The 27,844-nt window shown below is 33.6% G+C and overlaps 1 protein-coding gene across 2 annotated transcripts in view; it reads right to left on the reverse strand.

Annotated features, from left to right (window-relative positions):
* Positions 1-1,395: 1,395 nt before the first annotated feature.
* ETNK1 (ethanolamine kinase 1) overlaps positions 1,396-27,844 on the reverse strand; it is a 57,135-nt gene continuing 30,686 nt past the window's right edge. Inside the window, exons 4-8 of one of the 2 annotated variants that reach the window (XM_081595990.1) lie at positions 24,567-24,709; positions 15,642-15,725; positions 13,666-13,826; positions 7,444-7,517; positions 1,396-4,506 (exon numbers count right to left, since the gene is read on the reverse strand). In XM_081595990.1, coding sequence (XP_081452116.1) covers positions 4,404-4,506; positions 7,444-7,517; positions 13,666-13,826; positions 15,642-15,725; positions 24,567-24,709 — 565 coding nt within the window. In that variant the 3' untranslated portion in view covers positions 1,396-4,403. Of the gene's footprint in view, positions 7,136-7,443; positions 7,518-13,665; positions 13,827-15,641; positions 15,726-24,566; positions 24,710-27,844 lie in introns of both variants that reach the window. The other variant, XM_081595991.1, reaches the window with a different exon arrangement.

Genomic DNA, 27,844 nt, shown 5'->3' on the forward strand with positions numbered 1-27,844 from the left:
AGCCACCAGGGAAAGAACTGTGACTTTGCAAGTATTTCCTAATTCTGTCCACTGATGGAATTTAGAAGCAGCAATGCCCCAAAATGGTTAAGGCCTTAATTTCTAAATACTCCCTAAAAATTAAAAAAATGTTTAGGCTCCTTAAGTATTTGAACTGAGGGTTGGGGCAGGGAAAGTACAAATCTAGCCTGGAACACCTTATATTGCCAGAAAAGGAAGTGCTCTAGAAATGATGTGGACAATGTTGAAAGAATACAGCAGCACATACAGTGAAGGAGCTCTCAATCACCACGCTGAAACTAATTGAGCACTGGAATGACTGGAAAAAAAATTACAGCTCACAGAACATCCTTGCGTCCTTACTGGTTGGATAAATAAAAGTAAATAAACAAAGGTACAGCTTTTCCTTAAGAGTAAAATTCTAATTTATGAATGTAGAAGGAAAGAAGGAAACAGAAAAGCAACATCATGCAAACATCACAACACTGTTTCAGGGCAAAACCTGCCAATGGATGCTAAAATTAATAGCAAAAAAAAAAAAAGTCCTGCACAGCTTCAAACACCTGGGAGACATTTTAATCAAGTAACTAAGACTAAAACCACTAGTAACACACATATCAATATATTATACCTCACATAACTTCCCAGGAGGCTCAGTGGTAAAGAATCGGTCTGCCAAAGCAAGAGACCCGGGTTCAAACCCAGGATTGGGAAGATTCCCTGGAGAAGGAAATGGCAACCCTTTCCAATATTCTTGCCTGGGAAATCCCATGGGCAGAGGAGCCTGGCAGGCTACAGACCATGCGGTGGCAAAAGAGTCAGATATGACTTAGTGACTATAACAACAACAATCTCATATGATACACTGAAAAGGGTGTATTTCTATGGTGTTCTTGACAAAAATACATATCTATATTTTCAGAGCAAGGAAATAAGAAAAACAAATATGAAATATTTGTTTGGAGAGGCAAGGAAGAACTCTAGAAAGTTGAATCAGGTATTAGAGGTGTCAGTATGGACTCAATCCTAAAGGATATCAATCCTGAATATTCATTGGAAGGACTGATGCTGAAGTAGAAGCTCCAATATTTTGGCCACCTGATGTGAAGAGCCAACTCATTGGAAAAGATTCTGATGCTGGGGAAGATTGAGGGCAGGAGAATGGGGCAACAGAGGATGAGACGGCTGGAGAGCATCATTGATTCAATGGACCTGAGTTTGAGAAAACTCTTTCAGGAAACAGTGAAGGACAGCAGGGACTGGAGTGCTGCAGTCCACGGGGTTACAAAGAGTCAGACACAAATGAGCAACCTCAAATATACAAACAGTTATACATGAACACTGAAAAGTGTTTCTAAAAAAGGAAAACTACAAAAATAAGTTGAAGTCACAAGATTTATGGATACAAGCAGTTAGAACTCAACTTTATTGTTACAACCAATTTTTATTTACAGAATATAAATCTCTTCAAAAAGATACATTCCTTCATTTAATCAATGGTAAAAGGCCTTATTAAACAGAAATAAAGCCTAAACATCACTTATATTTAAACAGAAATACAGATTCATTAAGTTTGTGAACATATAGCAAAAATGCATTTTTATTTAAGCAGTTACATGAATGAGGCTGTTTTTAATTTTATTCACTGGCAACCCCATTTTAACCACAGAACAAATTTTACTTAAATTAACAGCAGTAAAAATGTAAAAATTAAATTTGAAACATGAAAATAAGCAACAAAAAACAGGAAGTATCTTCATTACCAAACAGATTACAAGTTCTCAGACACTCAGATACTTTCTGAGGCATATCAAATACACCTACCTCAAACGTTGCATTCATTTGAGAGGTATCAATACATTTTCAGTGCTGAGACTATTTGTAGCACTTACAGTATTTACAGAGCAGCATTATACTACTATGTTTCACATTTGATAAACACAAATTTAACCTTTATCCCACAATTTCCCAATTCAACATACAGCTAATGCAATGACAGTTATTAATTTTGTTTTTTTCTTCTGAAACCGATAAGGACATTATCATTTAAGAACATAGAATAATGCCAGGTCTTCTTTCTTAAAATAATAGTATATTTTAAAATCCAAATACTTCAAATCATGGAAACTTCACCCAGCTATACAAAGGCTCCTAAATAGAATAGAGTTTAAACTCTCCTCTCTACCAATTTACAATTACTTTAGTACATGGAAATAACAGGAAACTTCCTCAGATTACTGAACAATAAAAATGTCAGTGTGTCACTACATAAATTAGGTAGCAGCACACCACAACCATGCAAGTGCTCTTATTTCTGCCACTGCTTTTTTTTGGGGGGTGGTCCTTTTCCAGTTCATAGGATCTAGTATTCACGGATATCATCAGATCTTGGTCTCTCTCTTATAGTCCCTTCCTTAAGAGTTTTGAAATTTAACTAATGGAACAATTCAAATCAACCAGCTTTTTCTTACTCTTCACTAACTAGTTCAAATATAACACATGTTTTCAGTTTTTATAAACACCTTGTGTTTTGTCAAAATGATTAATGGTATTAATACCATTAATGGGCAAGATGTAAACAAATATATGTCTACATTTAGGGATTAAGAGTATTTTACAGAGAAACTTTTTTCATAACTAGAAAAGCCATAGGATGCATAATGAACAGATTTTAACTGGCTGTTTAATAACATCAGTAGCATAGTAAGTGCATTAAGTATAGGAAAGAAGAGAAAGCAGATTTCAGGATAGAACCCTACTAAAAACTTGACTTCTGAATGTCTCAAAGTCAGGAAAGTATTTTCTACAAGCACTACCATTATTTTTTCTATTCAAATGGTTGAAATTTGTCCATTTCAAATTATAATCCAGAAAGGAAAATTTTAGTGTAAAACCTGTTCAGAAAAATCCAATTCATCATGTAATATTATTAATTTCAGTTTTTCAAGCACTCAAGTAATGCAAACTCAAGCATTTTCTTTTAGAGCAATACATTTACACACTAAACTTCAAAGATGGGGGAAAATTCATTTAAAATAATCACTACACTTTCCTGTCTGAAGACACCAAACCCAAGACAAAACACTGTAATCACACAAGAGGTATGTAACAGAAAAAAAAAGGCGGTTCCCTGTAACTAATGTCTTTTGTTAAAAAAAGAAACAAAAACAAACTGCCTTAATATGTAACTAAGTTTCCAGTCAAACACATTCTAAAATCTAACAAACTATATTAGAAAATTCAGAGCAAATCAATTTTGAAATAAAGATTGAAGTTGCTTTAGGACATCCTTATAATTCACTTTCCTTGGTACATAATAGTTACTAGCGTTTGCCTTTTGTGTTGAGTGATGCAAATGCCTTTTGTGTTCAGTGATGCAAATGCCTTTTGTGTTCAGTGATGTCAATAACAAAACTTTCCTCCTAGCATAAAGCATTGTTAACTCTATTAATTGAACGACTGACTAATATTAAAAGCTTGTCTATATCACTTTGGAACGCAGTAAAAAATGCTTATAAAAAGCAATGTAAAGCAGAAAATCAAAATGATAGTTTTCTCATTTACATTATGAAGGATTTTGAAAATGGTACAGAAAATGTAATGTAAGAAATAAATACCTATATAACTTTAAAAGTGGAGGTTTTTAACTTTTAATTCAGAATGTTTAGGGGGAATTTTTCCTTTAAATCTGGAAGCTTTCATAATATGTTTATGAAGTTAAACTAAATAGTCTTAGTTCCACAAAAATGGAATTAGCAGTCATTAAAAGAACACTTCTATCTTTTTCTGTATTTTACAATCCCCTAACGAAGAATTTCATACTTAGAGAAGCCAACTGAGATAGGCTTAAGTTGAACTAGAAGCTATTATTTATCATCTCCCTTGTACATATGGGACTTAAGAGTTATATTTGAGATATATAAAAATTGAAAGTGCTTTTTGGTAGAAAAAAGTTAACAGTCTTGAAAATAGAAAAGGGTAATACTTCAGTTTGCAATCATAAAACTGCATTTTTAATTTGCTTTAGATGAGAATCATGACTCAAAGAATGGAATTCTTACAGGCTATTAATTTACTGCTTGCAAGAATCTAACCTCCAAAAACTAATGGCAAAATAAAGAATGAAAAAAAGTCATATTAGGCACTGAGAGGCTAAACAAGTAAGTACTGACATTAACAAAAATGGATAACCCTATTTCCAGTTCCTCTTGTTATCCCACTGTACCGCCCCACCTGTTGGTTATTTCCAGTCTAAAACCAAAGGGCTGGATCATTCCCTTACAGAAAAATGTCTACAAAAGGGAAAAGAATGCAAAAACAATACACAATCTCATATGCAAGATACAATTCACACTAATTTACAAACTTTTATTTACACTGTCTTATATACATTCCAGGCAGACCTAGTTGATGAGTTTTGTGCTCATATTGATCTCAAATTCACGTGAACAGTATGATTTACTACCACATCTCTTTAATTCCCAGAAAGTGGTGGTAGCATGGTGTCTGGAGGGAAAAAAGTCAAGTATTACTGGTCACGTAAGGTCACACAAGTAGGTAAGGAACAAAGGGGAAAACAATTGTGGAATTCTGCTTGTTTAAGCATCCAGGCCACTATGGTCTACTGATTAACAATGAGTATACATGAATGCCACTTCTCTAACAACCATTTTCATATTTACAAAATGAGCTTACTATCAGTTATTAGGTAAGGCATTCAAGTTCCTTAACTTAACATAAAAAGGCAAAAGACATCTCACCAAGCCACAGGACAAAGTTTAGAGGGATGTTTTCCCTTGAGAATCCCTTAAATGGTCAATTCAAAGGGAAGTAATTTTGAACTCTATTATTAGGCTGAAGTATGATCCCCAAAACCTGCAAAGGAAGTGGGAACATCATGATACTCCAAAGAGTGGGAGAAAAGATCTTAAGCATCTTCTTTTGTTCCCAAGATCCACTGCCTAGGGCTAAAGTGAGAGTCTTTATTCCCCTTTACATTCACTTCCTGAATCTCTCTGAACCACTTACAATGGTATCACAGCAAGCAGCTATGCACAATCTACCAGCAATGGCTCAGTGAATCGCTATTCAAAATAGTCTGAAGAATATGGAGGAAGATAGAAAACTGATCTCCTCTCCTCCCACTGTTCTCCAAGATATATACTGTTGCACTTTGAAGAAGTCAGAAAGCAAAAACAAACTTGAGTCCTACATATTTTTCATTGTTCTAAGAAAATGTTCCAGCCACAGATGAAAATTTCACCAAAAACAATTTCTCAAGTTCACTCTTAACATTCTATAAAAAGCTATTAACTGTTTAATTGGTTCCTTTCCTTTAGTTAATTAGGTAAAATTGTACTGGTCCAATGGTAATATGGTTTATAAAAACAGAAACAAACATTTTTAACATTGGGGAGGTAGGAAACAAATCGTGGCTAACACTGTTACAGATTCAAACAGATTTTAAGATTCTACTCATGTAACTAGAATTTACCACTTTAAATACCTGTTTCTACTTACTTTATTAGCTTTAAACATCTTGAGCTAATCCAAGTATTTTAAAGCACTTATCTGAGAGTATAAGTCATTTGGAATAATACATCAGACTCTCCAGAAGATTTCTCAGAGGATAAATTTGCAGTTGCATATTCTGAATATGCAGATCCATTAAGCCAACCTTGTACATGGGCACTTATGTGACCAAAGTGTGCAAAGCTTCTCAGACAATTTTCTAAGCAAACTTAACCATGACTGCTCAACTCCACACAGCAGTCTTCAAAACTTGAAGTTTGTTTATCTATCCCAAAGACACAAGTTCCTTCCAAATAATAACTGTCATCCTCTCACAGACAAAAACAAACAAAATCAAAAGAAATCAAAACAAACAGAAGCCCTCCTACTATGAGTATTTTTGCTTAATTCTCACTGTTACATCAGATTTTAAGTGTACAGGATTGATGTTCTAAATGTTCCTTATTTAATTCTTTTAACCACCTCAACTTACTTCTCTGAAACTACACATTATCAAGCAATCATTTGCTATCAGTCTAAAGACACAGAAGCCAAACTAAAACATAAAGCCACAGTGTAAGGAATGAATCTGGAGAAGTAGAAAAGAATTCATCTAAATGACATTTTCTTGTTCCCAAGTATTACAAGCATTCTACCTTTGTTTCAAAAATTAGTAACTGCTGTACTAGCTACTATTTAATAACAAACAAAATACAGAACATACCAATAAGTGAAACAAAATTTTTGGTTAGAAACAAATTGATACAGTAAAATTTTAAAAACAAACTGTACCTTAAATGACCATACATAGTACATGAAAACATTATTTAATGCAGATTTTGGTAACAAAACCACCATATTATCTATTCCAGGATTATATGGTAAATATTAATATTTATTCTGCCAGACTATGTAAGAAGAGGGAAATTTAAATTCTAAGATGTTCCCCCCTCCAAAATGCTGTCCAATACTTCAGAAGGATGTACCACTAGCACAGACAGTGAATGCATTTCATTCTCCTAAACAGATATTTTTCTATGAACATTCTAAGTTATCTAAACCAGTGTCTGGCATTTCACGAGTAAATGATTCATTTTACTTACAGTGTGTCAGAAAGGTTACACTAAACACCAAAAATGTTTACTGAAATTAATCTTATTAAAGTAAAACTTCACAAAAAAAAAATTTTCTATGGAAATTTTTCATTGCTTACACTCAACAAACAGATGAAACAGATGAAAGCAGTCACAAAATTCATGTTAAATTTATAATAAATAATTCACATATAACAGATTAAATTATGAAAGGATTAAACTGACATCTTTATATCTTTTTGCTGATTTAACAAACTTCTAACCCACCACATACTGAAAGCAGTAGGTATATTTCTTGACATCATTCAGGCTATTTAAAAAATAAATTGGTTGTTAAGAGGCATAATTTGTAAAGCAAGAAAACCAAATTAAAAGAATTTTAACAAATATTGACTTTTTTGGAATTTCTTAAAGATTCACAAGCATTGTTCAGCTACTTAATAATTAAATGTTTTCTTTACTCAGGCACTTTTAATGCAGTAACCTCAGGCTTCATTTTAAAATACTGGTTAAAACGAACAACTGCATACCTATTGAGAAAAGAGAGTAACAACAGAATTAGAGCTAAAAACCTTAATCCTTCCTTTATTTTCACTTGTTTTAAGTTTTAAAATTTAAAAGGACATATTTTTAGTTTATTGCACCACCTACTGGATACTTTTCTAATACTAAGAACATTTAACAGATTATACCAGATTTCCTTGCAAACCAACTATTAAATGCATGCAACTTTTGTAACATCTGACTAAAAATAATAACTACATGTCCTTTATGGATTCTAAAATGAATCCAAAAAGAGTAGAGACAAATGTAATGCATACAATAAAATTAAACTTACCCAAGGAAATCAAAATCAATAGTGGAGTATTTGGCTTGAATCAAAGCCCACAATCCCCAAAAGAAATGAGAAGCCTAAAAGAAGGAAAAGAAAATTCAAGAATTATGATAATGGATTTCTTTTTAAAATAAATATCAAATTGTAAGTTTTTCCTTTTTCATCAACTCCATGCATAATATTTTCATGATGCCTTTTTAACACAAAGTGTCTACAACACAGGTAATACTGAAGTGCACAATTATCTGGATGGCTGCCAAACATTTCTGTCCACACCGGAAGAGGTTATAATGCATTATTATCACTGAAACATGACAGAGCAGATCGGGCCCAGCCCTGCAGCCTCCTTAGTGTGAGGAGAGTTCGACATCAGCACTGATGCATGTGAAATGTTTTCGACGGGTTATAATTGCTAACAGAATTTTCTATCAAATACATTATCAGAGGACTCTGCTTCTTGAAAAAGGAAAATCCGAATCTCAAAACAAAAAGCATTATTTAAATGTGAAAACTTAAATATATTTGAAAGGGTGACAAATTTCTGAAAGCAATTTTTATTGACCCAACAATTCTGTTAAACCAACCATGATACAAAGTTACATAACTTATGTCAGAGAAAAATGAGTCTTAGGACTTCAAGAGTAAGTAGATGACTGTATACTTAGGAGCTGCACAATAATTTTGTATGTATGCTTTATTAAAATCTATTTTCATTTAGACATGATAATTTAAGATTCTGATAAAACTAAGACTTCACTTCCCAAGAAATATTCTACTGTAACCAGAAATACTATAACTAGAAAAAAATTACTAGCTGTGTGGCTGTAAGCAACTTAATTACCCCCTCTGGATCTTTGTTTCCTCATCTGTAAAATATAGGTGTGATCATTTATAATAAGAAATAAACATCTGATCTACAGTCACTGTTTCTGACTCATGGCTTCTTGGACTTTCCTAAGTATAAAGCAACTGGGAGCATTTTTTATATAATATCTGGTCTTTTGTCGTTGGTTCCTAAAATAGTTTCAGAGCCATAAAAGTGAAAATAATATCTGGTTATTCTTAATAAGTCCCTTTCAACCACGTTACTGAGGTGTCTTTTGGAAAGATGTTAACTTGAGGGTTGGTTGCCAGGGGGAACCAACCAGGTGATTAGAGGGTTGGAACTTTCAACCCCATTGCCTCCACACCTCAGGGGAGGGAAGAGGGGCTTGATTGTTACGCCAGGTGTTTCTTGACTTCCTACTTTTGCATTCCAGTCCCCTATAATGAAAAGGACATCTTTTTTGGGTGTTAGTTCTAGAAGGTCTTGTAGGTCTTCATAAAACCGTTCAACTTCAGCTTCTTCGGCGTTATTGGTAGGGGCATAGACTTGGATTACTGTGATATTGAATGGTTTGCCTTGGAAACGAACAGAGATCATTCTTTTGTTTTTGAGACTGCATCCAAGTACTGCCTTTCGGACTCTCTTGTTGACTATGATGGCTACTCCATTTCTTCTAAGGGATTCTTGCCCACAGTAGTAGATATAATGGTCATCTGAGTTAAATTCATCCATTCCAGTCCATCTTAGTTCGCTGATTCCTAGAATGTCGATGTTCACTCTTGCCATCTCTTGTTTGACCACTTCCAATTTGCCTTGATTCATGGACCTAACATTCCAGGTTCCTATGCAATATTGCTCTTGACAGCATCGGACTTTGCTTCTATCACCAGTCACATCCACAGCTGGGTATTGTTTTTGCTTTGGCTCCATCCCATCATTCTCTGGAGTTATTTCTCCACTGATCTCCAGTAGCATACTGGGCACTTACTGACCAGGGGAGTTCATCTTTCAGTGTCCTATCTTTTTTGCCTTTTCATACTGTTCATGGGGTTCTCAACTTAATAAATCCATATTTTCCAAATAACTGATGAATGACATTAAAATTACAAAATCACACACTGGTATAAGAGCCATTCAATGTGTAGGATAAACTAACAGAGTTTAATGTAATAAGAGGACAAAAGTTAACTGATATGGTCAGATTAAACATTACTACTAACTTTTAAGAAACTATTACTTATTGAATTTTGGTGAAGCATCAAAAAAAGAGTATCCACAATTCTCTGAAAAGGCAAAATACTTCTCTTTCCCAACAACATATGTGTGTGAAACAGGACTATCTTCACACACTTCAGAGAAAACAACATATTATATGAGATAAAATGCAGAGGCAAATATGAGAGTCTAGCTTTTGTTAAGCTAGACATCAGAGAAATCTGCAAAGTATAAAATTAAGTCATTCTTCTTACTGAAGTGTTTTTTGCTTTGGAAAACAGTTATTTTTAATTTTTAAAATGTTGTTTATGTTAATATGAGCTTTTTAAAAATATATATATTTAGTAACTATTTTAAGTTTGTTTTAATTTCCAAGATGGTAAATATTCATAACTAAACCATATAAACAAGATCTCATAGAGGTCTTCAAAAAATTTTTAAAGTATAAAAGAGGGTAATGAGACCAAAAAGTTTGAGAACCCTAATAATATAAAAAATCATCTGCAAATAGTATCATCTCTTTCTATTAGTCTGGTTCTGTAGCAGGAAAAACTAAAATCGGGAAATTCTACACCTAAAAATAACATCAAAACAGCTCTCCCCAATGTTTCAAGCACTGTTATCAACTGTATTTCTCAATTTTTATTCATACAGTAATGTAAAATAACTAAATGATCCTATACCAGAGAAGCATTATACATAGAACCTCACTTATTTTGGTAGGTTAACACCTTCTACAAGCTGAAAAATGAAAACATTATATTTATATTAGACTCTTACATGAATAAAAAGGAAAGTGAGGAAACAGTCTGTTTATTATTTACATTCTCAAAAATGGAATAGTTGGAATACTGAAGTACAACTAATATAATAATCTTTGATTTTATGATTTACTATTTCTCTCAGATTTGGAAGTTACAGATATGTAAGTCTATCAAAGGGCATTTTAATTCCTAGGCTACCCACATCTGTTGCCAAGAAAAATTAGAAGCTTTATATAGTGAACAAATAACTTAAATTCTCAAACTCTTTTCTGAAAACCTCATATAACTTTAATATATTATATATAAATAATACATATCTATATGTTTATAAATATATAATTATACAATATAACTTTACTTAGAAAGAATCTGGTCTGCCAACTATGTGTCTAAAAACTCATCAGAGCTTTAAAAAAACCCATGTATTATCTATTTGGTTTTATAATGCAAATACCTACTTTTGTTTGTCATCATCTCAACATTAATTAATTATAGTAAACAATCAATAACAAGTGAAGTCTTTTAATATTTAAAAGTCTGACCATGCCCTGAGGAATAAACATTTACCAACCATTTATTTTGGGGCTTCCCTGGTGGCTTAGCTGGTCAAGAATCTGCCTGCAATGCAGGAAACCTGGGTTTGATCCCTGGGTTGGGAAGATGCCCTAGAGAAGGGAAAGGCTACCCACTCTAGTATTCTGGCCTGGAGAATTCCATGGACTGTATAGTCCACAGGGTTGCAAAGAGTCAGACATGACTGAGTGACTTTCACATAACCATTTATTTATTTAAAACATCTACACCTCGATCTTATAACTCAAACCTCTTTTCCTCCCTTATCAAAAAGCCTTATAATGTATGTCAGTGCTGTCTTCTTCATGACAAGTGATCAAGGAAGGAGGAGGAAAGAGTTTTTAAGACACAACCATAAGGAATAAGAGGAACTTGCCAGAAAATGCAGGGAAAAGGGCATCCTAGGTAGAAAGAAATAATCTATACAAAAGCATAGAGGCTTAAAACACCTTGGAGTGTTTAGAAAACATGATGACTCTGCTAGAGGAGGAAGTGAGATGTGAGAAATACAGTGGGAAATAAGAAAATCTGTAGATGCTATCATTTGGATTTCACTCTGTAAGTCATGGGGAGCCATAAAGTAGAAAAGTGACACAATCAGATTCATAAATTAGATTCTAGTTATTAGAAAGATCACTTTTAAAATGTACAGTATGAATTACAGACAGAAAAAACCTAGAGGTGAAGAGACAAGTAAAGACTAACATAGGTGAGAGATTAAGTCCTTAATCATAGGTCATGCAATTAAGGAGAAAAGGGTTGGAACTGACAGAATCTCAGGAATAAAAAAAAAGAAGAACCTGAAAATAGACAATGTGTGAAAAGAGGAACACTTGAAAGATAATTCCTTTTCTCTTGGTTTCAGAATACAGCAACAGAATGCACATCATTTTAATTAACTCAAGACAGTACAGTAAAGAATAAATAACGAGAAACAGGACAGGATGCCGAAAATAAAATTCAAGTTTGGACACATTGTGGTTAAACACTAATAGGACCCTGGAGACACACAGTCCAGATCTGGAGCTTGACAGTGGTAGAAAACTCAACTTGGGATCATTAAGAGAAAGGGCAGTAAAAGCCAGGGAACTAGATCACTCAATAAGAGTATATAAAGTAGGGAATTCCCTGGTAGTCCAGTGACTAGGACTAGGCACTCTCACTGCTAAGGCCCCAGGTTCAATCCCTGGTCAGGGAACTAAAATCCCACAAGCTGTGTGACACTGCCAAAAAAAAAAGAAAATGGGGCAGAGCCCAAAATTCTAACACTAGGAAACACCATAATGCAAGAGAATTAAAGGAAGAGTAAGAAGAAAGAAGAGCCAGAGAAGCAGACAAGCAGGAGAGCACAAAAGAGAAAAACCAAGGAAAAATGGTACCACAAAAATTAACAAATAAAAAACTGGAATCAATGGGAAAATATACTGTCAAATGCTATGGACAGATCAAGTAAGATAAAGACTTAAGAGTTTTAACTGGATTTAGCAATTATGCCATTATTGTTAAGAAAATCCTATATTTTCTACTTTAAGATTATGCTTAAAAAAGAATAAATAGAAACAGTAGGCATCCTAGGGCCAACTGGAAAGCATGTCATTAATGTCCTAATGTTATCAGAACCGGAGAAGGCAATGGCAAGCCACTCCAGTACTCTTGCCTGGAAAATCCCATGGACAGAGGAGCCTGGTAGGCTGCAGTCCATGGGGTTGTGAAGAGTCGGACACAACTGAGCAACTTCACTTTCACTTTTCATTTTCACGCACTGGAGAAGGAAGTGGCAACCCACTCCAGTGTTCTTGCCTGGAGAATCCCAGGGACGGCGGAGCCTGGTGGGCTGCCGTCTATGGGGTTGCACAGAGTTGGACACGACTGAAGCGACTTAGCAGCAGCAGCAGCAGGTATCAGAACATTAGAATTAGAGCATGTTATAATGTCATCAGAACAGTAGGTAAAGAAGTCACATTTCAGAGCAACCTCTCAAGATGTATTTTGAATGGCTCTGGAGAAATGTTACTTTTAATACTATGGAAACAGTACACCCATGAGCCACCATTAGGGTCTATTTGTAAAGACTACATAGCAAATAATTCCCATGTCAATTGTAGAGAATTGTATTAAACCTAAAAAGACATAGTAGCTAAAAGAACTGCAACCCAATATTCAATTTGTCTCAACACCTTAGCTGAAAGCTCATTCTAATGGCATTATGTCATTCTCAGAAGATAATTTAAATGAATTAAATTTTAAAAAAGTAGATGCATTTAGAGGAAAGAGAGGTGGGTCTTGAAAATAATAGAGCATTAAAACACCAAAGATGTGGGAAATAACTGCTTATCAAAAGAAGGTCATGAAGACAAAATACTGTGCAGTTATGAACACAATTCTACTGGTTCTTCCGATCTACTTTTAATCATGTTAACATGATAAGTTCATGTGATGATTACATGTATTCTGGAAATAATCTCATTTCTCATAAATCTATTCTTGATTATGTTTTTTATAACATAAAGAAAGAGAATTCGGTATTTTAAAAAAGTGCTTCACACTTTAATCCTAACTCTAACTCAAATCCATTCATTGAACAAATAATTTGATTGAGCACTTAACCTGTAGTTGGGCATTACTGTTCTAGGGGCTGGGGATACAGTAGTGAATGAAATCAAATCTTTGTCCTCAAAAGCATTACAGTGGGGGAATTTTAAACACTCCTGTTTTGTCATTATTTTAAACAATTAACAAATTCACAAAACTCAAAATGGGAACTGCTTGAAAAATGATGGAAAACTTTTTTTAAGCTATTAACACTGTATCAAGAACCTTTCATTAATTAATTAAATTTAAACTTACCAAAGCAAACTGATTGACTTGAATGAAGAGTATTTCTACTTCCTTTTCAGTAACTTCAGTCCCAAAACCCTTATATTCTTTGTATGCTTCAAGGTAAGAACGCAGCCACTGGCCCTGTAGTTCTCTATCTGGATAAAGACTATAGTCTACATCACTCACACCTAAAATAGAAAAGTACACTGAGATTTTTTAAAGCACATGACATATCTTCTGTCTACTTTAATAATGTGCACCATCTACCTATTCTTTTTCAGAAAAAAATTATTAAATGTCTCCATTTTTCACTGAAACACTAGATATTATTAAGTAAATAGCATTTATTAAAATAATAAACCAATCATATTCCTAAATTCTAATACACAATACAGTTGATCACCATAATCAATTTTCACTGCCTCAATTTTTCCTCAAAATGTGAAGCCTAAACCACCTACCATCAGGTGTCACAAATCTTCATTTACCTCAGTACCTCAGGAGATTATTATGATTCTTATGCACACTAGCATCTAGAGCATTTTCTAGAACTGTGGCTCTAAAGCTTCTTTAACCATTATTCCCAAAGTAACAAATATATTTTTTTAAGTGGATAGACTTTATATTTTTTGTTTTTCGGCCACGCAGCATGTGGGCTCTTAGTTCCCCAACCAGGCATTGAACCTGCACCCCCTACACTGGAAGCACGGAGTCCTAACTACTGGACCACCAGTGAAAACCACAAATACATTTTTATACTGAAGCCTTACACATGCACCTGATACTAAATTTCATGAAACAATATTTACCCTAACTACACCTTCCAATTCTGATATTTTCTATTTCTTTTGCATTATTTGCTTTAATTAATTCCCCTACACATCTGATCTCATGATGTGCAGTTTGAAAAATACTGATCTAGTTCCTAGTATTTTGCCTAGCATTCACGTTGATCCTAAGCTGACCCAAACTTACTTCTCCGGTCTTATAATCCTCTATTCTCCTTCACAGATTTTATATCCTACGGGAATAGGTATATTCACCTTGAAGATTTCTTCCTTCTTCCTGCAGTGCCCTCCTTTCTATTTGCATATCCAAATTCTATCTTTTTCAATTTTTTTCTATACAAAATCATATTAAGATCACTGAAGCTTCCTCTTTTGTATCCTCAGCAATACTAACATGGTGATAACTCTTTTTATGCATAACTACTCTCCTTTCCTATAGACAAAGAAATAAATTCTTGAGCTTTTTAGTTAGATGACATTCGAAATGCCCAGGTATACAATGGAAAGTCAAAGTCACTCAGCTGTGTCTAACTGTTTATGACCCCATGGACTGTAGCCTGCCAGGCTCCTCTGACCATGGAATTCTCCATTAGGGCTTCCCTGGTGGTTCAGCTGGTAAAGAATCCACCTGCATTGCAGGAGACCTGGGTTTGATCGCTGGGTTGGGAAGATCCTCTGGAGAAGGGAACAGCTACCCACTCCAGTATTCTGGCCTGGAGAATTCCATGGACTGTATAGTCCATGGACTGTATAGTCCACGGAGTTGCAAAGAGTTGAACACCACTAAGCGACTTTCACTCACATACAATGGAAACAGCAAAGGCCTTTAAATGATAAAAAAAAGTTGGTTTCAAATCTTAGTTCTCTGCATTTTACCATGACCTTGGTGAATTACTTTACTCATTTGTAAAATGAGAATATGGATTGTGTGTAGAAGAAATTAGATGAGATTTATGAAGCAATTATGTCAATTCTTAACAGAAGCCACAATCATTATTTTTCTCTTATTTTCCTTAAGAAATTAAGGAAGAGGTCATCATTTCTTTCCTCCAATAATAAAGAAAAACCAAAATGGTCATGAAGAAAATAAAAATTGTTGCTCCTACCCCCAAGTTGATCTTCTGTAAAGAAGGAAAAAAAAAAAATTCTAAAAGCATCCTTTCAAAGTCATATATGCTACCCCACTAGAGGAACATGTTCTCTGCTGGATTTTACCTGCAAATTCATTGAAATGATTTCCAATATCATATGCCAGGTAGTTGTATCCAGAATATTCATAATCAATGAACTGTACATCACCTATGTGAGACACAAAAACAAAGACATAAGAAATCACATATAGGATAAGAAAATCCCTATGCTATTTATAATTAAATAGCTTCCAATATTTTGTCTCATTGTACGTGCTTGGTTACATGCACTTCTGAGACAATACAGGGTAAGGCTGTGAATTTTATGGCAATGAGCTTTACAAAATTCAAATTACATACATAGGTCAACAGCTTCTTTGTGGACATCAATGTCCACTATACTAAATAAAAGTCAAAAAATACAGTCATTCTCCACATTCAAACAAAAGCAAATATGTCTTTAACCACATGGGGGCATCAGTTACTTAAAAATTCAAGTTTAGTTAGAAATGAAAACTACCTTTGGAAACAATCATTTATGCAATTTTCTCAAAAAATTAATATATATTCCAACAGTGAGTTTACAGATGGAAAAAATACATAGACTTTCAAAGGTTTGAATTCTGTGAGTCTTGCACTTAAGTTATAAACTTGCTGATTAACAGACCCCCCTAAGTTGACAGTTGCTATCAAACTCTTAAATATTCTTGAAATGCTACATAATTAAGATTTCCAATAGCCTTCTTGAGCAGCATTAAGGTGGTCATTTTATCATTTAAAAGGAACAAAGGTGAGCTATTTTTTCTTTTTGAGAAATTTTTACAGAAACTAAAAAGATTCCTATTCTAAATTAGTGCTTTATATAGATATATATGCAAATTTTATTATAATTCTTCAAACTATCCTGTTCCATTCACCCAAGGGACAAACTCCTGCTTAGGAAACTTCATCTTTGAATATTGAGTATTAGTTAGATGATTTGGCTCAACACAGATATAGGTCCTATTTTTTAAAAGACAGATGAGGAAAAGAGAGGGAGGGAGAGAGAGACAGAGAGAGAGAGAGGGAGGGAGGGAGGGAGAGAGAGCGAGAGAAACATTAAGAAAAAAAAATCAAAATGGGTCACTGTCTACACCAGGGGATCACAAACTCAAAAGGCTCAACAGTTAAAATGGATACATGAACACAGGTGGCTATAAGAATAGTTTCTAAGCTGCTGATATTGAGAAAATACAGAGCATATGTCTAGTTACACTATCTTTTAAAACATCAAGCTGAGGTAATAAATTAAACTTCTGGTTTAAATACACTGGCTTTTCCCAGATGAAAGAGCCTTTTAACTACCACGTGTTGCTATAAATTTATATGTTTAATCTTGGACTGTATGTTGATCATATTCCAACTCAGAAAAAGAGTATTGTATGACCAAAAAAATGTAATAGCAAGTGGAGTATTTTACACAAAAGCAAAAATATATATATATAATTGCATTTAATATATAATTCAAAACTTTCATAAATAATAGTCAAGTCTAGAGTAAAAGAAGTGAGATCATCAAAGTATTAAAGTCCAGTTACCAAAATCTATATGCATATTGACAAAATAAGGTTTCTAAGAGCTGGTGACTACATAAACCATTGCAACTCAACCAATTTATATTCTTGAAGAAACAAAAACTATCCCACAGAAAGTCTTAAAGTTAACCAAATCACTTTACTAACCTGCAGATTGGGAGGACACAACAAGCTTTACCCAAATTACTTCACCAATAATATGTTGCAAAATGAAAAGTCAGAATATATTTAAAAATTTTCTTCTAGGTACCCTTAGGAATGACAGGGTAAAGACCACCATTATGACAAAATACTTTGCAGCCATGATAAAAATTTCATTTCAAAAATTATTTAATGGCCAGGAGAGTTACAAATGTTATATGACAAAAGATACAAAATAGTAAACACAGTGATCCAAATTATTAAAATATGCTTGAGGAGAGAAGGAAAAAAAAAAAGAAACATAATACATAGGGGAAAAAAGATGGTGGAAATAAACCAAAACAAAATATTTTTACTGGTTTCATTTCAGACGGTAGACAAGTGACCTTTTTTCCTTTATTCTTTACAATAAACATTACTTTAAAGAGAAAAAAAATGACAGTTTAAAAAGATTAGGATGAAAGAGACAAACATAATGATTTGGGAAATACCTATCTACCCACCCAGACTTCAAAATATGAGGATTCCAGAGGATTTACCAAGTTGTCTTACTGAGTCAACCAAACAATTTTAATAAACAATTTTTCAAATTACAGCTGTTGATTGTTTTAGCTCTTTAGACACAAATTCTTGTAGAGCTCATACAAACTGTTACATGCCAATAAAAATACACAGCCCAGTCCTGAAGCTTACTTTAGCCACATAAACAAAAGCTTCAATTTCAATTTTCAAAATCATATTTAGAATTTGGCAAATATAAATAAAACAGCAGGTAAAATATGCCTGCTTATAGAGTATATACACAATTTAAATAAAAAGCATAGATCATTTTAACAAAAGTTAAAATCTGTTTCAGTATGAAAATTTTAGCAATGACTTTTTGTAGTAGCATTAATTCATTAAAACTAGCCTTTATTTTTAAATGCTATGTTGAGTTTATAAATAATGAAATTTTAAAAATAAGAAAATGAAGCTAACAAGATACAGATGAGGCTGTTACCAGGCTCCGTGCATGTGAACAAGTGATGCGATAAACCTCCAGTCAGTGCGTTTAAGAAGCACGGGTGCGCCGCCACATGGCAGCAACAATGGCATACCTAATCTGTAGCAGATGAAGAAAATTTGGCAAACTCACATTTTACAAGACACAAAGCTTAAAAGGAAAAAAAATTTTTTTTTAATCTGCATTAACTATTCTTTTCAAACTACTGCAAACAAAGTGGAACTCAACCTTAAATTTAATCTTCTGCAACAAAGTAGAATTAAAGAGGCCTGCTTTCCTTATTTTGGGTGCCAGAAAAATCAAATTACTGGAAAATGCTTTCCTACAAGAAAAAAAAAACAAATACCCTGAACCTTTTTCTTCTACAAATTTAACTTCTGAATTCTAAAATTTCCAATTTATTTAGAGAAACATCCACATCACTATTAATAACTAATAGCTCATATGGCACAACTATCTTGTTTTTTCAAAAGCTACTTTTTCTTTTTATTACTATGTTTATTTTCACAGTAATGAAGTCCACTCTTACTGAGTTAAATAAATGGTTCAAATCTCAGTACAGTTTAAACAATATTTAAAGTACTTTAAAACCAAAAAAAGTTAATTAACTAAGGCTATATAATTCACATGATGCATTCATTTGGACTCCTTTACTTGTTGTTGTTAAGGAAAAAAGGATTAAAAGCAAACTAACCAATATGAGAATCTGAAAATGTTTCCAATTCACCCTACTTGCTCTACAGTGTTATGTAAGGGAGGAAGAGAAGAGAGAAAAAGTAACCACAATTACACTCAAGTTGGCAAAATGTTTTCTCTCTTAGGCAGAAAAAGGAAGTATTCTATTCTGGGAAAGTTTCCCTTCATCTCTTTCTCTGACGTCCAGTAACTTTACCCTGGACATGTACATCTTCACCACAGCACTCATGGTTCTGAATGTAAACATCCGTTTTCTTATCTGACTCCTCCATCATTTCCTGGAGGGGCAGTAGGAGGGGCAGCAGGTCCCTTCCACCTTTCTTCGTGCAATCCACAGAGCAAACCCTAGCACACAGGAAGTAGTCAAATCCTAGTGAAATATTAATAAATGGAGGTTGTGCAGAGAATGCTCAGACACAGTGATAACACATGTTTAAATGGGGGCAGGGGAGATAAGTATGAAACACTAAGGAACAAAGTATGGCATTTCTGACATTCTTATTCAAGCATATGGTTGAACATACAGTAGAAGTTAATGTATGAGTAAAGAAAAAATTCTAAACTAGTAACTATTTTAGGTAGCTCTTCCTTAATATTAATAGTTCAAGTTTTAACAGTCCATTTAAGTTTTTCATTATGTGATTTAGGGATATTTTATTTTATGCTAAATAGTGATTTAGACTACAAGGTAAAACAAGGTTAAGACTATCCTTCATAATAATTCTACCCTGGAAAATATTTGCTAACAAATACAATAACAAATTTTAATTTAAAAATAAAACTAACAAAAAAAACCTCTTGTTAAAAATCAATAAAATAACCACAACAATGCTTTTTCATGAATAATAATAAAGCGAGTAAGATTTAGAGCCAATCAAATGACTATGAATGGTGACTCACCCATTTTCTATTTATATTGTTTAAAACTCTGAAGAAAAACCTAGCTTACTCTGTAATTCCCCCAAAAAGCTTTGTTTCCTTAAATAGTTATACATTAGCTTCCTGCATTTGCTGACAGAAAAAAAATAGTCAATGGCAGCCATTTAAAGTTACATATTAGGTCTTAAGCTTTTTATGAAGTTCTTATGAATGGGGGGTTTCCCTGGTGGCTCAGCTAGTAAAGAATCCGCCTGCAATACAGGAGACCTGGGTTTGATCCCTGGTTTGGGAAGATGCCCTGGATAAAGGGAAGGCTACTCACTCCAGTATTCTTGCCTGGAGAATTCCATGGACTCTACAGTCCATGGGGTCGCAAAGAGTAGAACACGACTGAGCGAATTTCGCTTTATGAATGGGGGAAAAGAAGAAACAAAACAGCTACTAGTAAACATTCTGACAGAGGATCAAGACATGAGAGGACAAACTCAAAAGCTTTAGCGATTACTTCTGTCAGCAGTTAAAGGATTAGTTGAAATTAAAATACAAGATTTGAAATCAATTAATAACCAATATTGAAATTCCACTTAGTATAAATTCTTTTTAATTAATTGCTGATTAACTTAAGACTGATAAGTCTTATCTTACAGTTATGGAGCAAGAGTCACTGCTTTTGGTTTTATCATTATATAACAAATTCTATCATCATACCATTAAGTATACTTTTCTTACCTTTTTAAGATGTCATTTCACTGAAGCCAAGGAATGGGATGCTGTCTTACCAACCACCTAATTCCTGGCACTGACTAACATTTCAAAAATCTTGACAGCTACCATCAACTTCAGAAAGGAAGCTTACTCTTCTCCCATATTCCTGAGTCCTGTCAACTGACATGATGAAAACAAGTAGAAGCAGGATTTCTTCTGTGATACCTACCAGTTCCTGTAACATTCGCAGGTGAAAATGCCTACAAACTGCAGAGTGCTCATAGTCTGTTTGTGTCTGTGTGCGTATGAATAAGTACAACACACATACACATATATATACATTTTTAACTTTAAATTAGTCACTCAAATTATAGTCAAGATAAAATCTGTAAATTGCATTTAAAGACAATCTGAACTGTCATCTCATACCACTAAGCCATAAATCCTTCTGGCTTATAGTTAGCATTCTTACTTTTTCAGAATCACATACACTTTGTATAATACATCTCCTATGAACATAATACAGGGGTTGGCAAACAATGTGTTCTCAAGCCAAATTCAACCCAGTGCCTAACAATATATGGCTGTGTTTGTGCCACAACACAGAGCTTAATAGTGGAAACAGAGACTATAATATGGGATGAAAAGTCTGAAGTATGTACTACATAGCTCCTTACAGAAAGCTCCTTACAGTTTGCCAACTCTTATCACAGTATAATAGTTGCAACTGAGAGCTGTTAAGTACCTAGTCTGGTGCAATATGTGTTATATGCCTCATCTAAAATCTTGTCAGGAACCATCTGGATAGCTATTATCTCTAGTCTCAAACAGAGCAAATCAAAATTCTAGACTATCAACAGTATAAGCAGCACTCCTACAGTCTTAAGCCCAACCATAAAAATTTTTGTTCAGATGGTCTTGGATGGAGGCCAGATACCTACATTTTCCCCAAGTATCCTAGGTGATTCTGGTGCAGACAGTAAAGGATTAAATATAAACACTTAATGAAGAGATAAAAATGACTTCTTTAATACCACTTCCATATGTGGTTGAGCAGGGATCTGCACACAAGAGTGCTTGGTTCCAAAATCTATATTCCTTTTGACTTCTCTTTAAAGTTACTTAAGAGTCTGATTACTCTTTTAAGAGTAATATATCTGCTGATAAGAGTTACTTAAGAGATTTTTAATCTAGTTATACTATACAAAAATCTAAGTTATTATAGCTGAAAAGTACATGCAGAGGCCAAGATGACCCAATATACATTCATGAAGTTTAAAATTTGTACTTTCAAGAAATTAAGGGTCTGAAATACACTATATTTTATTGCTTTATATATCAATAGGTGGGTACAAAATGGTGAAGCCCTGAGCTCTAATCACATGAACAACTTAACAAGTGGTAACAAATCAAACGCATTTGTGAACATAACATGTAGCTTAATCATTTACTCTATGTAGAAACCATTTTAATTCTGAAAGACTTAAAACTTGGGATTTCAGATGCTACAAGGCAACAAGTTAAAGAACTCTGCAGTCCATGTTTCTAATTTCAATGAGCCTCCTGATAGTACAATTGTAAGTACTAATGCTATGCTACAGCTCAAATACATATATTCTTTGCTTATTAAATTCACTAAATTTATATAATTTACCTTTTTTAAAAGTATGAGGCAAGTTACTTCTCCTTATAACTAAAGACAATATGTCATAATCACATTACTTCAAAACCATTAGCTCCTAATTTGAAACAAGTAAGATAATAGCAGAATAAGATGATAAAAAATTAAAACAAGCTTCTTGCCACATTTTCATGAGTTTCAGATTTTACCTGAATAACATTCCAACCATGTTTTCTTAATGCTTATGTATCAACTAATCACATAGAAATTGATTTTTTTAATGGATGCTGCAAAGTCCAAAGTAGCCTTCCTAATGAACAGTATAAAACCATCCGTAAGAAGAAAAAAAAAAAACATTGTAAGCAAATAACAGAATATCTTCATAACTAACACACAAACATAACCACAAAGACAAGAAGAAACAAATGGTACATAACAGACTCTTATGACAAAGGGCAAACTCTAAAAACTGTATCAACATATTTATACTTGTTAAACTGTGAGTTTTATTCTTCAATGTAGGGAAGAAAAATTACACACCAAAGTATAATTTAGGTAACTCCTGGTAAAACAAAAAATGACAAGAAGTTTGAACTTTTAAAGCCAGGATGAAGCATAAATATTTTATTTGAAAATAGGAGAACTTTTCTTATCACTAATCAGTAGTTTAGATAGCCAACTAGTTAAATAAAAAAGTAAAAATTCATGTTTTATACCTAAGACATAGTAATCTGATTTTTTTGGTCCCTTTTATTTTAGATATAAATTAAGTTTGTTTGGTGAAATGAATATGCAAAAGAAACTTATAAAATAAAAATGTGAAAAGTTAAAATTATATTCTAAAGGAAATAACAGATTCTCTTAATTAACTTGCAGTTAAAAATAAAGCTGAGTGTCCACTTCAAATGTAAGATGAAGGCCCTTACTTGAAATTCTATTATATAATATAATGTGTTACTAGATCTTGCACTGAACTTAAAAGATAATACATTGCTTTAATGAATAACTAATATTCTTGTTTTACAAATGGCATTGAGATTTGGTTACTATTATACAATGTAGTACATATATACTATAACAATTATAGGTAATAAATGGATAACAATAAATTAAAGGACACTGTCAAGTACTTAATGTTTTAGGGTACACTGGAAGTTTTTAAAAAAATTATTCCACAGACTTCAAGACATTCAAAATAGAGATGTTAGTTCAAAAATTTTTTTTAAATAGACTCTCTAATCCAGATTAAAACATCAAATATAAAAGGGACTTAAGCATGTTTTTCAAAATATGTGCTTCAGTCTACCATCCTTGACAGTGTTCTTTGTTTTTCTTCAAGTTGAAGTCAGTTATAAATATTATAAGCTTTTGCATTAGAACAGTCTCAACTTATAATTTGATAAGAATGGTCATAAATAGTAATTTGACATAATATGACCACTTAATCAGAATTCTTTGGCTTCAGTATCTTCAAATAGCACACTTGTAATTCAAAATAATCTTCCAACTGTAATTCTTATCTTCAAAACTGGTTTCCTACAAAATGCAATAGCTTCAAAGTTTCAAACAGACTTTTTGAATTAACACTAATCTTTCAACCAAAATTGTGTCTTTTAAATTTCAGTGTAGTATACTGAAGGGCAGCTACCATTTTAGCAACCAAACCTCAAACCACTTTATCCAATAATATTATACAATCATGTGTTTCTTAAATATGAAAACATAAGAGAATTTGAATACAGCAAGATAAAAACAATCCCCAAAAACATTTCACCAAAATGTATCACTGTCCTCCTCAAAAAATGTTAAGACAATTTACTAAAGTGTCTTGATTATTACTTCAGTAGATAAAATTTCAGCAACTACAAATAAAATTTCCTCCATCTGCGGCTTATTTCCTTAGCATCAAAATATCTAACAAGTCAGTAAAATAAACAGGTAATAGGAAACCTGGACACATTTGTTTTTAATACTGCTGTCTCCTCCCAACACTCAGAACATTACTATATTTATAAAACAGTGCAATGTCAGTTGGTTTTTCAATAACCTTCATTACAAGCAGGTGCATTTTCAAACCATGAATTATCAAATATTTACAATTAAATTTATAAACAGTCATGTCATCATTTTTCACTTAAAACTCTAACAGAAACCAAAAACTATTTCTAATAAACCAATTCTAAGAAACATATTTTATACAACTATGCAGAAAATATATATTCCTAATATAGCAGAGTTACCATGATTTTGTAACCAAAAGAAAACACTTCAGTCTTCATATGTTTTTAACCCTTACATTTGTATTAAATTTATTTATTGATACAAAGATCAAAGGACTGTTATAAACACAAAGAAAAAAAACTTTACTTACTGCTAAAGTCAGATACCTACCTTGTTTCTCATTGTAGATTATATTCTTACACAACAGGTCATTATGGCAAAGCACAACAGGTGAGCCCAGGTTAGAAAGAATCTTCTTCATCCAAGTCATTTCTTCCTGAAGAATCTGAGAGCTTGGGATATCACTTAAGAACCTTTCAGTTTAAAAAAAAAAAAAAGTCATATCTTATTTATATTAATGACAACATGTTTTTTTAAGTTTCCCTAAGGAATAAAACCTTTTTCTTCCTTTTTGGTCATACACAACTTAAATATTTTCCTTCTAGTTTTAAGATATACTTGACACACACAAGGTGTACAAAATAAAATTTGACTTACATACATAAAGAAATGATTACTACAATAAGGTTAGTAAGTATGCATCATCTCATACAGATACAAAATAAAAAGAAATATTTTTCTCTTGTAATGAGAACACATGTTTTACTCTTAACAACTTTCATATATAACATAGCAATGTTACTTTACCATGTTGTATATTACATCCCTAGTGCTTATTTATTTTATATCTGGAAGTATGAACCTTTTGCCTACTTTCATCTAATTCCCCCTTCCCCACATCCCACCTTTGGTAACCACAGACCTGATCTCTTTTTCTCTGAGTTAGTTTGTTTTTGAAATATAAATGACCTACAATACTGTTACTTCCTGGTGTATGACATAGTAATTTGGTATTTTGACACATACCAAAAAGTCAATTTTTAATAAGTTCTTTCCATTTAAATGCAGACTTCCGAATTAAAACAGGCCAATTATTCTAAGATTAAAATAAAGAAAATCCATTATAAACAACTTTAGTATGAATAAAAAGAAGCTGAACAAGACACCTAAAATGCAGGGCTTAAGTGTATCAGTACAAAACAGAGCGAGGGAAGAATATACATGTCTAACAGCTGACATTTACTAACACTATTCTTCTCAATGTTTTATTTATCTCCATTTTATAGATGGGGGAAACCAAGACACATAGTTTAATAAAAAGAAGTTTAAGTATTTAAAGTCACAAAGATAAGTCTATTAAAGAACTAAAACGTCTATCTCAAGCTTGGAAGGGTGAATGTAGTGTAAATTAGCTAAAGTCACATTTGAAAGTCAACAGATATTATTTGGGCTTCCAGGTGGCTCAGCAGTAAAGAATCCACTTGCAGTGCAAGAGCTGCAGGAGACTTGAGAAGATCTCCTGGAGGAAGAAATGGCAACCCACTCCAGTATTCTTGCCTGGAGAATCCCATGGATAGAGAAGCCTGGGGGGCTACAGGCTACGGGGTCGCAAAGAGAGACAGGACTAAAGAGACTCTGCACGCACGCATGCATGCAGATATTATCTACTGCTGACAAATCAACTCATCATTATATGATAATCATCAATCATATAAACATTATGATACTATCATATGATAACCATATCATAGAATATTCATTTTTACAGAGAACTGCCTCAGTAGTTCGACTGGGAAGGGTGAGAGTTAGTTTGGCAAGAAGGATTGGTGATTATGGCTTTTTATCCTGTACTCTTTTCTGTACTATTTATTGTGCCATATTTGTAATAATAAAAATACAATGGAACAAAAATAGTGTGCTGCTACTAATTCCTCAATAGAACCATCAGGCTTACAAAACTGCTGTTCTGCCTTCTCTTCCGGAGAAGGCAATGGCACCCCACTCCAGTACTCTTGCCTGGGAAACCCCATGGACGGAGGAGCCTGGTAGGCTGCAGCCCATGGGGTCGCGGAGAGTCGGACACGACTGAGCGACTTCACTTTCACTTTTCACTGTCATGCACTGGAGGAGGAAATGGCAACCCACTCCAGTATTCTTGCCCGGAGAATCCCAGGGACGGGGGAGCCTGGTGGGCTGCCGTCTATGGGGTCGCACAGAGTCAGACACGACTGACGCGACTAAGCAGCAGCAGCAGCAGCAGCAGCCTTCTCTTCTTCCCTAAAACTTCAAGACAAGTTCTCTTCATTCTTTCTCTATACAGTCTCTCAGATTACCCCTTTCATTTTACAATACAATAAACAGTCTGTATCAGAGTTTACTTTAATGAATCCGCCTATTCACTATTCTCCCAATTGCTGCATTCTCTTCTACACATAGCTTCCAATAGAGATCCATATATGTGCTTTTTAAAATGGTGTAATTATTCAAGAATTTATTTTAAAAGTACCGAGTTGAATGGAAATAATAGGACTCAAAGGATTATTAACATAGTCACAATCATGTACAGACAAAAAGGAATGAAAGGAAACATGAAAAATATTTTTAATATTAATTATTTTTAATACTTTAGTTGTGTATTTTCTATTGGGGCAAGGATCCTTCATTATCTACCACAGGGCATCTCCAGATTTATCACTAACCTCAAGCATTTAAAGTAACCTCTGAATAATAATTTTTAAAATAGCAGCTAACGTTTATTTAGCACTTACATGCACAAGCAATGTTCTAAGATATGTGTATATACTGACTCAATCCTCACAAAACCCCTAAAACGTAAACATCCTACCCTTGTTATTTCCATCTTACAGAAAAGGAAACAGGTAACTTGTCCAAGGTTACACAGCACAACTGAGATTTGATCCCAGGCAGTCTGGCTCCAGAGTCTTGCACTCTTAATCCATACGATATCATACTGCCTCTCAACACTGCACCACTGCCATCTTCATTAAAGTGATTTCTTTCCTGAAATCTTTCAATAAAATCGTTATTTCACAGGTGGATTTTTTTTGTTTTTATGTGATCACTTTCTGAATATCCAGCACCGTGGACACACTTTCAGATGTCTGTCTATCCCAGTTTACAGGGTATAATATCCCTGTCCATTCAGAGTTTGACAAACTGTGTGCAAACAAAGCACACACAGAGTGAGTCAATCTTTCAAAATAATCAACTTTAATACAATACAGTTATTTTTTCCTAATGAATTATAAAAATAAAACAAAACAAGAAAAAAAAATCCACAGGTCCTGCTTACCTCTGTCGTTTTTAAAGACTTCCTGAATACAAAAGTGGAAGTCTTCATGTACATTTTAGATGTAAAGACAAAGTAAGATTTGCAATTTCTGTACTAGTATTAATAACATTATGTAAAAACATGCTCGGTGTAGTTTCTGAGGCATATGTCACAGAGTATTTCAGAGAGTCCCAGAAGGACTGTGCTCTCTTTGTTAGGAGCAGTCAAGATGGTAAGTAGGAAGACTGAGCTCACCTGCTCCAGTGGGCACATCAAAATTACAACTACCAACAGAGGTACTAATGATGAGAAAGAC

The sequence above is a fragment of the Giraffa tippelskirchi genome, chromosome 4 (assembly GCF_054371585.1).
Source record: "Giraffa tippelskirchi isolate mGirTip1 chromosome 4, T2T-mGirTip1v1.2.pri, whole genome shotgun sequence".
Classification (NCBI taxonomy): domain Eukaryota; kingdom Metazoa; phylum Chordata; class Mammalia; order Artiodactyla; family Giraffidae; genus Giraffa; species Giraffa tippelskirchi.